Below are 12,308 nucleotides of genomic sequence, written 5' to 3'. Positions count from 1 at the left end.
TGTTGTCTACAATATGGAATGTGTAAGAAAACCTGTATTTAATTATATGTTTTTAGCCCTGTGCTCTGTTAGAATAGCTTACTGCTTGCTTTAGTAAATTATGAAGTGAAACACCATCAGGTGCAGTTACTCTTTTGTTTCTTCTCTGAATGTTTCCGTTACTGAAACAAGGTCAACCCCTGTCTAAAAATGTATAAATGCTCTTATCACTTGATATTTAAAAAAGAACAGCGGTTGCTTCTCTACAAGTCCTTAGTGAGTTTGTAAGAAAGTGTTTTTTCACCCTTGGATTTATTGTCTCTCGCCCTGTCTGTGCCTCTGTGCTGGTTAAATAATGAACGACGATTACAAAAGAGGAAGTGTGGCATTTTGCGGTTTTGTATTTTGTATGTCTGTCTGTCGCTCCGTTTTCAGATACTTGCAAACTTCCATCTTGTAACGCCTGACTCATTGTCAGGTGTCTGGTGTTGAGTACGTTCTCATGCCTAAAATTAACAGAATGTGGTCTGGTGGAAGCACAGTGGTGCTTTTACATTTATATTTATCTCTATTTCTCTTTATTCATGTGCCTGTCATATGGTGTAGAAAGTCACGCAAGTGTAGAAATTCTGTTTTTGTGACTTTCAAATGTAAAAAGGGAACTTCAGATCTCAATGACTAAAAATAAGGCACAATGTAATTTGTTTATGTTCCCAAAGAACATAAAAGAAAAAATTAAGCTGGCTTTAAAATCTAACTTAGTGATTTGCTATCTAAGCTGCTTCTTCTTCTTCTGAGCCAAAATGTAGTTAGTATCTCCTCCTAGAGCTTTAAAGCTACAACCACCAAACTCTGGTCAGACCTTCAGACTGTTCTGAAGTTAGTTGCTATATCTTTTCTAACTGATTTGACTTACGGTTTTCATTAAAAGAGAAGTTTACTTCCAGAACAAAAAATTACATATATGTAAAGTTACCTGGCACGTCACAATATACAGCTGTGGATTAAGGTAATAATGTTCAGCCCTAACATATAACTAGAATAGACTAGGATGCATATACAGTACTAATAATAAAATACCTGGATTCGATGGCTCTCTTGAGAATGTGTGTGGTGTAGGGCTTCTGTGGCTGACATGTAGATATAAAATACCTGGATTCGATGGCTCTCTTGAGAATGTGTGTGGTGTAGGGCTTCTGTGGCTGACATGTAGATCTGAAATCTGTCAAAGTTCTTGATTTCTACATTTCTTTCAACATCTACAAATTCTTGGAAATCAAGCATTGTATTTCTGAACTTTGTCAAATGCAAAACCTTCTTCTGATGTGGTTTGATTTATGAGATGCTCATTACTATGAACATTATACATCTTCTTTGAGTACTCTTTTCCATTTAAAAAAAAAAAAACATAGCAAGAACTTTGACAGATTCCCATTCATGGCCTGGGTCCTGGAGAAAAAAAAGAGAAGAGAAAAATGCTATGTACATTGCATACAAAAACAAATCTCAATCCAAACTTAATCTAACAAAAACAACTTTGGCTACTAAAACGTCATGCACTTCACAAAAATGGTTAGCCAAGTAAAATTATTATTATTAAATCAGGTCACTCTTTCAGTTGTCTACTCTCAACACTACCGTCGTGTTTGTTGTAGTCACGGTAACCACCGTTCCCACCCCACACCGTCCAAAACGCCCCGCGTTGCTGGCTCACATTAGGGTTGTGCCGATATAGACGATAGTATCGTGTATCGACGATAGTCAGAGATATCGCCTGTTGCTGATGCCTTTGACGATAGTTAGACGATTATTATTATTATCCGTCAAAAAGGCACCGAACTTTAGCGATGCAGCGCGGAGAGTCTGTTCTAGGATGCCTCAGAAACTTGCGGTCGTATAAACACAAGCATAGAGTGGCTGAGTTAGGACAATTCTCAGGGCCCATGCCCTTTAGGGGCCCCCAAAGATCTGCTTTGGTGTGGTAGGGGGGGCCCAACCTCATATTTTGTCATAGGGCCCAAAATTGCGAGCGGCGCCCCTGATGACGGGTATAGAAAGATACATTCATTTACATTCAAGCAGGCACATTTACCACTCACTGAAGATAGCAGAGAGTGAAACCGAAAGTAAACTTGAACCTCTCCGACAGAACTAATGTAACCGTCAGCGCTCTGTACATGCACAACTGTGTCAGTCACATGAACTACCCTTAATGGAATAAGGAATTTATTACATATTGACACATTTACATATTATTAAATAAATTCCCTGCTGAAAAAAACAGGTGGTCTTAGCTGGTTTAAGCTGGAAATGGCTGGTTTTAGCTGGTCTCCCAGCCTGGTCAGGCTGTTTTTAGCTGGTGGTTTCCCAGCCTGACCAGCTAAGACCAGCCTGGCCAGGCTGGAAAAATGGCCAAAACCCCTCTAAAACCAGCCTGCCTCCCAGCTATGACCAGCTAAAACCAGGCTGGTTGACCAGCTAAAACCAGCCAACCAGCCTAGGTGTCACGTATCTGGTCTATCCTGTCATCATGAACTCTTGCACCACACTTCATGGACTTCATCCCCCACAAGCCACTGCACTAATCACTGCATTCACCTGCTCTCACTTTACTGATTACCGCTCACAGCTGCACCTCATCACACTGACTGCATTTAAGCCACTCACACACACAGCCACCTTGCGAAGTCTTATTGTTCCCTATGGTCGTAATTCTGAGCGTTTCTTTCTGTGTTGGATTTCCCGTGTATGACTCTGGACTGTGTACCCGTTATTGATTCCTGCTGCCTGCCATTGCGACCATTGCTTGAGTATTGAATTGTTTCCCGGATTACCTACGTTGTTCCTGTTTTCTGGTGTTTACTCTTGCCTGTTGACACATCTCAATAAATGCTGCAAATGGATCCGCACGTCTCAGTCTGACTCCCTGTGACACTAGGCTGGTTTTAGCTGTTTTTTTCACCAGGGTTAGCACGATAGTGTCGTGTATCGGCGATCTCACAGGCTGACGATTGTCACGGTGAGATAGAGGAGGTCTGGGTCCAGATGCAGGGAATAAATATATTTTAATTAAACACAAATAAACAAACAAAACAAAGGCCAACACGGCACAACAAACTGGAGCTAGACTGGAGCAAAGATAACAGAGACAAACCATCAGGAACAGGCAACATGTAGACAATGCAGACTCACCAGGGTAGTGGAAGTGTGGGATTATAAAGACACTGGTGATTGTGAACAGCTGGGGAATGACAGGTGACATAATCAGGACAAGTGAACACTCAGGGAAGTGCAGTGCAGGGAAGGGAAAACAGCGACCCCAGGTGGCTGAGGGAAGACCCACAGACCCCAAGACCCCCGATCATGACAACGATAGGATGATATGAAAATTGAGCATATTGCCCAACACTATCATGCTAGAAACCTGTTAACATCCGATCAACATGATAATCAGGTTAAAAAACATGCTAACAACATGCTATAAAAAGTTAACAATATGGTGACAACATGCTAATAACATTTAAAAAGCTAGCAACATGCTTATCATGCTAATACATGGTAACAACAAGCTAGAAACATGCTAATTATGCTAGAAACATGGTAACAACATGTTAAATGTTAGCAATGTTTAAATCATACTAGAAACATGTTGTCAACATCTATCGAATCTAAGCCTTTTCAAATCATGCTATAAACATACTAGTGTCAGGCATTCACCTCAGCACACGTCCCAGAACACACCCCCTGAAGCTCCACCCATCCGCTCCAACTCACCTGATTTCTAATTACTCACCTGATCCTCGTTAGCACGCCCTATATATACCTGGACTGGTTCATTCTCACGTTGTCTGGTCTACGGTTCACATGCCTCCCGTTACTCCAGACCCTTCTGCTGTTTCTCTCTGCAAACCTGTTTGCTCTCCGGATTCCGTCACCTGTTCAAGAGGACTATTCAGTTAAGACTTTAATCCTGCCTGATGCTTCTTTGCATACATTTGATATTGTTCAATAAACCCACCTTTTACTATTACATCTGTTTCTGTCTCTGCCAATATCTGAGTGTGACAGAAGACCAGACCTACACCGAAATGAGCACCGAAGAAGCCGCCGCACCCAACCAATTCGCTGAGTTCGTGAATGCCATCAGAGCGGTAATCACACCACCTCCCGCGCCGCCATCTGCCTCAGGAAGTCCCATGGCCATACCATCACAATATGCTGGAGAAGCGGCTGAGTGTAGCGGTTTTCTGCTTCAAGTTGAACTCTACATCCAGATGCAACCACAACAGTTCACGTCGGAGAACGCCAAGGTAGCATTTATCATCTCCTTACTAACTGGTAAAGCTCTTCAATGGGCCAAAGCTATCTGGAATGCTAATAATCCCATCATCAACTCATTTGAACAATTCACAAGTCATTTCAGGGATGTTTTCAGCACAACCACCAGCGAACTCACCGTCTCAGATCAGCTGTTCCGGCTTCAACAAGGTTCTTCTTCGGTCAATGATTACACGCTTCACTTCCGTACGCTGGCGGCGGCTAGTGGATGGAATGAGATCGCTCTGCTGGGTGCCTATCGCCAAGGTCTCCAACCAGACATTCGTGCAGCTATGGCGCTGTACGATGATTCCATCGGGTTGGAGACCTTTCTACAACGTGCCACCCGGGTGTCCCAGCGACTAGCCGCCTGCCAGCCCCCTCTAACCGCTCCTCAGTCCGCTATGGTGGCAGCTTCAGCTCCAGTACCAGAACCAATGGAAATCGACTCATCTCGTCTATCACGCACGGAACGTCATCGCAGAATAACCTCAGGTCTCTGCTTGTATTGTGGTAACGCCGGACATCTCCTACGAAACTGCCCAGTTCGACCCCCACGCCCAGTGGTGAGTACTTTTCATGCTGAAATAAATACAGCCCAACTGACATTAATTCCGGTAACCGTCCATACTGCTGAACGTACTCTCTCTCTTTCTGCTTTAATTGACTCAGGTGCCTCAGGCAACTTCATCGCGAAAGAATGTCTAGATCTCCTTCATCTCCAGCCACAACGTCATCCGGAATTTTCAGTAAAGACTATTCAGGGAAAACCACTCGGGCGTGGGCGGATTCGTCATGCATCACCCACCATCACCCTACAGATCGGATTGTTTCATCAGGAAAGGATAAAATTTCTGGTACTGGAGCATTCCACCGTGGACATCATCCTGGGCCGTCCCTGGCTACATCTCCATCATCCTAAACTCCGCTGGGATCCTTGTGACATCATTGGATGGAGTAAGCACTGTATGGAGAACTGTATTTCTGACTTACCACAATCTGCCACTTCCCCTGTTACTATCGCTTCCACGAAGATCGAAAGTCCCGATGTTCCAGACACCACTGAGGTCCCAGCGGAGTATTTGGACTACCAGGATGTATTCAACAAGCAAGCTGCCACCCATCTTCCTCCACACCGGCCATGGGACTGCGCCATCGATCTGCTACCTGGAGCCCAACTCCCCAAGGGCCGAATCTATCCCCTGTCCAACCCGGAGCGCCAGGCGATGGAGGAGTACATCAGGGAAGCACTTGATCAAGGATTCATCCGACCATCTACATCTCCGGCTGCTTCCAGCTTCTTCTTCGTGGGTAAGAAGGATGGAGGTCTCCGCCCATGTATTGATTACCGACAACTCAACTCACAACTCATCCAACAGCCATATCCTCTTCCACTTGTCCCTGCCACCCTCGAGGAGCTCCGTGGTGCTCACATTTTTACCAAGCTGGACCTGCGGAGTGCATACAACCTCGTTCGTATTCGTGAGGGAGACGAGTGGAAGACAGCCTTTATAACACCTACTGGCCATTATGAATACCTCGTTATGCCGTATGGTTTATCCATCAGTCCCTCGGTCTTCCAAACGTTTATGAACGAGGTGTTCCGGGAGTTCCTCCACCGGTTCGTCGTGGTCTACATTGACGACATCCTGATTTACTCCCGGAACGAGGCAGAACATCGCCAGCACGTCCGTCAGGTCCTTCAAGTCTTGCGTCAGCACCATCTCTATCTAAAGCTGGAGAAATGTGAGTTCCACCAAACCTCAGTGCAGTTCCTGGGCTACAACATCAGCCCCGAGGGTGTGCAGATGGATCAAGGGAAGATTCTTGCTATCCAGAACTGGCCTCAACCCACTACCGTGAAGGAACTGCAAAGGTTTTTAGGATTCACCAACTTCTACCGAAGGTTCATTCAAGATTACAGTTCCATTACAGCACCCATGACCTCCCTCCTACGTGGCCAACCCAAACATCTCTGTTGGAACGTCTCTGCCCACGAAGCCTTTCAGAAGCTCAAGAACATCTTCAGCACCGCTCCCCTGTTACGCCATCCCAATCCGGAACTCCCCTTCGTGGTAGAAGTCGATGCGTCCACTGTGGGCGTTGGAGCGGTGTTGTCTCAAGCAGCCGAAGATTCCACTCTCCTCCATCCCTGTGCATATTTCTCCAAGAAGCTGTCTCCGGCGGAGCAGAACTACGACATCGGTAACCGAGAGTTGCTCGCCATCAAATTGGCCCTGGAGGAGTGGCGACACTGGCTGGAAGGGGCTAAACATCCATTTCTGATCATCACTGACCACAAGAATCTTCAGTATCTCCGTGAGGCCAAACGTTTAAACCCCCGACAAGCTCGATGGGCATTATTCTTCACCAGATTCCAATATAAAATTACCTACCGTCCCGGTTCCAAGAACATACCTGCTGATGCGCTGTCTAGACAATTCTCCATGGAATCCTCCACAGATCCGGAACCCATCATTCCCTCTCACCTGTTCCTTAGCCCTATCCAGTGGGATATTGACACCTGGATCCAACAAGCCACTCTCCAGGAGCCAGCTCCGCCGGAGTGTCCAGAAGGTAAAACCTACGTACCCAGCTCCCAACGTCAACACCTTCTGGACACAGTTCATCAGTCTCCGGGCTCTGGACATCCAGGTAGCAGAAGGACCCTCTCACTCCTTCAATCTCGTTACTGGTGGTCCAGTATGACCCAAGATGTCATCAGGTACGTCCAAAGCTGCTCAGTCTGTGCCACATCTAATACTCCTCGTAATTTACCCACAGGAAAGCTCGTACCACTTCCCATCCCGCAAAGACCCTGGTCCCACCTCGGGGTGGACTTCGTGACCGATCTCCCCAACTCGGAGGGGTACACCTGCGTGCTGGTGATTGTGGATAGGTTCTCCAAGTCCTGCAAGCTAATACCTCTGCGGGGACTACCTACGGCGATGGACACCGCTGAGCTCCTATTCCAACACGTCTTCCGCCACTTCGGACTCCCCGAGGAGATCGTTTCGGACCGGGGTCCACAGTTTGTATCTCATGTTTGGAAAGCTTTCTTTAAGTCACTGGGAATATCTGTCAATCTCTCTTCAGGATACCACCCGCAGACCAACGGCCAGACTGAGAGGAAGATCCAGGAGCTTGGACGTTACCTACGGTCATACTGTTCCGGGGACCAACACAGCTGGAGCAGGTTCCTCCCGTGGGCCGAGTACGCACAGAATTCTCTCCGCCAGGATACTACAGGACTAACACCATTTCAGTGCGTACTCGGTTTTCAGCCTCCGCTGTTTCCCTGGACGGAGGAACCCACCAACGTTCCAGCTGTTGACTACTGGTTTCGAGAGAGTGAGAGAGTGTGGGACTCAGCCCATCGTCACCTTCAAAGAGCCATCCGAAGGCATAAGGACTTTGCCGATGCCCGTAGGAGAGCCGCTCCACAGTACCAACCTGGAGACAAGGTATGGCTCTCCACCAAGGACATCCGGCTGAGGCTGCCTTGTCGGAAGCTGAGTCCCCGCTACATCGGTCCGTTCACGATCCTGAGGCAGATCAACGATGTGACATACCAGCTTCAGCTCCCACCCAGGTACAGAATTCACCCCACTTTCCACGTTTCACTCCTTAAACCACATTTTCCCTCTGCCACAGACACCGATAGAGCTGAAGCTGGACCTCCTCCTCCTGAAATCCTGGATCAACCATCTGTGTACTCCGTCCATGAGATCCTGGATTCCCGACGTCGAGGAGGCCGTCTGGAATATCTTATCGACTGGGAGGGGTACGGCCCGGAGGAGAGATCTTGGGTGGCCAGAGATGACGTACTTGATCCCCAACTTCTCACCGACTTCCATCAACGCCACCCAGATCGTCCTGCCCCTCGTGGTCGTGGTCGTCCTCGGCGTCGTAGAGGGGCGTCGGGAGCCGCCCCTGGAGGAGGGGGTAATGTCAGGCATTCACCTCAGCACACGTCCCAGAACACACCCCCTGAAGCTCCACCCATCCGCTCCAACTCACCTGATTTCTAATTACTCACCTGATCCTCGTTAGCACGCCCTATATATACCTGGACTGGTTCATTCTCACGTTGTCTGGTCTACGGTTCACATGCCTCCCGTTACTCCAGACCCTTCTGCTGTTTCTCTCTGCAAACCTGTTTGCTCTCCGGATTCCGTCACCTGTTCAAGAGGACTATTCAGTTAAGACTTTAATCCTGCCTGATGCTTCTTTGCATACATTTGATATTGTTCAATAAACCCACCTTTTACTATTACATCTGTTTCTGTCTCTGCCAATATCTGAGTGTGACAACTAGTAACATGCTTATCACATTAGAAAAAAACATGCTAGCAATATGCTAATCGCGTAAGAAACTCGCTAGCAACAGGCTAATGATTCCAGAAACATGTTAACAACATTCTACCAACATGCTAACAATCATGCTAGAAACATGTTAGCAACATGCTTTCTTTTACAAGCTTTCACAACTTAAACTTCAAGATTTGTGGTCAAACTTTAAACTTTACTCATCTAGTTTTGCTTTAATTTAATAGAGAAACATAATTTGTGTAAAAAAGTTTGTTTGGATTAAAAGTCACATAAATATGAAAACAAAAGTGTTGATAACTTTTATTCATTATTGTGCTATTGTGGATGTATCATGGATATACAGTATTAGTATTTAATATTAGAATATGTTGGAAATTAAGAAATGTTGATCTAATGAGCTCAAAATGAGCATTTTGTCATTGTAAAATCAGAAATATAATACAACTCTCTTTTCTTTGCAGATGAAGGCTGTTTTGATAGCTGTGACGGTTCTCTTTCACTGTTTGGGACAGAGGTGTATATTTGGTAATGCACTTTGTCTCTTTAATCACAGTCAGCCTTTTTTAAAAAGTAAAACCAGTCACTGATGCCTTTATATTTGAAATCCTATGTATTTGTGCATTTTAGGGCAGGAACCTCTTTGCCAATCTCACGCTTCATGTTCTGAATGTATAAGGAGTCCTGGTTGTGCGTGGTGCACACAGACAGTAAGTTACATCATGCAGAACAATGAGTTTGTAATTGAATTAAACCTGCTGCAAGAATCTGTTCCCCATGATCAGGAAAGAGAAGATGTCAGTGTTTGTCAGCTGGAGAGAACTGAGAAAAGATATCGTTGAGAAACAAAGAATCCGTTATACATTTAACCCTGACAAAGGTTTAAATGTTGCACTTTGCTTTTTGTGTCCTTTTGAAAGCTCTTCCTGTGGTAGCTGTGGCTGAGCATGGTTCTATTGTTGGTGCAAACTAACTAGCTGCTTCTTCAGCAGTTCATGCTCATATCACTAAACATTTTTAACCCTTCTTTTCACATTGTGACCTTTATGATATAGTCTGTCAGCTGTTTCCTAAACTAAGCAATGTAGGCAGTGTTACAACACTTCTATGCAATCTTTGGTAGCTTATCTGCTGTGAACACGTCACCTACTATTACCTGCTTTTTAACGTTTAAAATAGAGTAAGCTTAAAGTACTTTAGTTATTTTCAGGAAAACAAGAAATTGTAAAGAATTGTTTGCACTTAGGCTACTTTAAATTATATTTTTGAACTGTAAGATTTTTAAGAAAGAAGTCTCTTCTGCTCACCAAGCCTGCATTTATTTGATCCAAAGTACAGCAAAAACAGTACAATTCTGAAATATTGTTTACTATTTAAAATAACTCTTCTCTATTTGAATATATTTTAAAATGTAATTTATTCCAGTGATCAAAGCAACATTTTCAGCATCATTACTCCAGTTTTCAGTGTCACACGATCTTTCACAAAGCATGCTAATATGCTGATTTGCTGCTTAAGGGGCCGTTCACATGTCGCGCCTAAAAACGCGTGGAAAACGCTAGGCGCGCTGCTTTCTTCGGCCCCGATCACACCGAATGCGTCTTTTAGTTCTAAAAACGCAAGGCGCACAGCACTGCCTTGTTTGGTGACTTTTAATAAAAGAGCAGTGTGCTGCGTTTTTTTTATGTTGCTAAGCAACGACCAAAACAGCTGTCCTGTCAGTCAAATCAAAGGATTATAGCGCGAGCGCTCTAAAATCTTAGTTTTTTTGCTGTTAAGTAAACTGTCATATTAGCAGAAACCCTAAATAATACAGCTCCGGGTTACCCACGATAGACACCAAAGGTTTCTCTATTTCTTGCAGTCTCCGGACTTTTTAAGCAACGGTAAACTTTCATCACCACAACAGAAGGCCCGCCTCTCCATTCATTCGATTGGACAATGGAAAAGAACGCGAATGACGTTGGGCGTTTTTCCGCTCAGAGTTGATTTTTTTTCAACTTCAGGCGCTCAGAGCGCTCCTGCAAAAACGCGAGGCGCAGCAGGCGGCGAAAACGCGAGGCGCCCGGTGCGCATAAGCGGCGCGCAGAACGCTCACTGCCAACAGAAAACCATTCAAAAGAGGCGCCTCCAACTGCTAAAACGCGTTCGGTGTGATCGCGGCCTTCCTTGTCAACAAAGCGCTCGGGCGCTTGCGCTCCGGAAGCGTCTGCCGTTTCTAAGCAACCATCAGCTGCGCTCTAGCTCCAAGCTGCGGTGCGCTTGCTGCATTCTGAAAAGTTGAGATGTTTTTATCTCGATGCGGCGCGGACGCGCCTGGAAAAAACGAGCGCGTCGCACCGCGTCGCTTCCAATATGCGCGCGCAAGCCGCGCGTCTCCATTTGAAATAACGAACTTGCGCGCGCAAAAGACGCTTCATGTGAACGGCCCCTAAGAAGCATTTTTTATTATTATTTTTATTATCAATATTTAAAACAGTTGAGTACATTTTTTTGAGGATTCTTCGATGAATAGAAAGATCCAAAGATCAGCATTTATCTAAAATAAAAGGCTTTTGTAACATTATACACTGTGCCATTCATAAGTTGAATTATTGAAATTAATACTTTTATTTAGCAAGGATGCTTTATTTAGATCAAGACATTTATAATATTAAAAAAGATTTCTATAATGTTGTTCTTCTAAACTTTCTATTCATCAAAGAAACCTGAAAAAAATCTACTAATCTAATCTACAACATAATAATAATAATAATAAAAAATGTTTTTTAGCAGCAAAATCTGAATATTAGAATGATTTCTGAAGGATCATGTGTGTAAAAATTTAGCTTTGAAATCACAGGAATACATTACATTTTGAAATATATTCAAATAGAAAATAGTTATTTTAACTATTAATTTTTTTTAAATTGTACTGTTTTTGCTGTACTTTGGATCAAATAAATGCAGGCTGGGTGAGCAGAAGAAAATTCTTTTAAAAAAAAAAACATAAAAAAATATTACTGTTCAAAAACTTGTAGCGGTAGTGTACATATAACATTTGTACGTTTTTTTAAAACCAATAAATCAGTAAAACAATCAAATAGACATGTATCACATTTGTAAATATGGATAGATGGGGGAAAAAAAGGAAATAACACCTCCCTAACCTAACCCTAAATTGTAAAAGTAAAAACAGTTGTTAGCTTAAATCATTATTAAAAATATATATTTTTTGAAGTTGCAAATAATAGATTATTATAAATATTATTAAAGAGTATGTTTTACAAGTAAAGGTAATGTTGAATTCATTGTTACTTGCTATTTCTTTGTGCATATTTATGAAATGTGCTAGCAAAATATGTGTGTGTGAAAATTGTTTCTACACCATTTTTTATCAGTGTAGTCATATGTTATTATTAATATTCTTTAGTTCATAAATAATTGTGCTTGTAATGCAATTTTCCTTGCGATGCAGGACTTCCTGGAATCAGGTGAGTCGAATGAACGGCGATGTGATTCTCCCGAGTCTCTGAAGGCCAGGAAATGTAAAGATGATCATGTGATCAATCCTGGAAATCATCCCTTGAACTACATAAAGAACAGGGACCTCAGCAGCGATCTTGAAAATGTGGTCCAACTCAAACCTCAGAATATCAACGTTACACTCAGAGTTGGTGAGCTATATAACAACATGCTGCAAT

At 43.8% G+C, this 12,308-nt stretch overlaps 1 protein-coding gene and 1 long non-coding RNA gene across 2 annotated transcripts in view; one reads left to right on the top strand and one right to left on the bottom strand.

Moving 5' to 3' along the window:
* Nucleotides 1-9,065: 9,065 nt before the first annotated feature.
* On the top strand, nt 9,066-12,276 carry LOC141346398 (uncharacterized). Its single transcript, XR_012357208.1, has 3 exons — nt 9,066-9,153; nt 9,256-9,335; nt 12,083-12,276. It is a non-coding gene; the product is annotated as an uncharacterized lncRNA (long non-coding RNA).
* Nucleotides 12,277-12,286: 10 nt separating this feature from the next.
* The window catches only part of pfdn5 (prefoldin 5), a 3,292-nt gene continuing 3,270 nt past the window's right edge, over nt 12,287-12,308 (bottom strand). The window contains exon 5 of the mRNA XM_073852562.1: nt 12,287-12,301. Coding sequence (XP_073708663.1) covers nt 12,287-12,301 — 15 coding nt within the window. The remainder of the gene's footprint in view (nt 12,302-12,308) is intronic.

This window comes from Garra rufa, chromosome 12 (genome assembly GCF_049309525.1).
Source record: "Garra rufa chromosome 12, GarRuf1.0, whole genome shotgun sequence".
NCBI classification, from domain to species: domain Eukaryota; kingdom Metazoa; phylum Chordata; class Actinopteri; order Cypriniformes; family Cyprinidae; genus Garra; species Garra rufa.
Note: the sequence above shows the minus strand (reverse complement) of the source record. Positions and strands in the feature narration are given on the sequence as shown.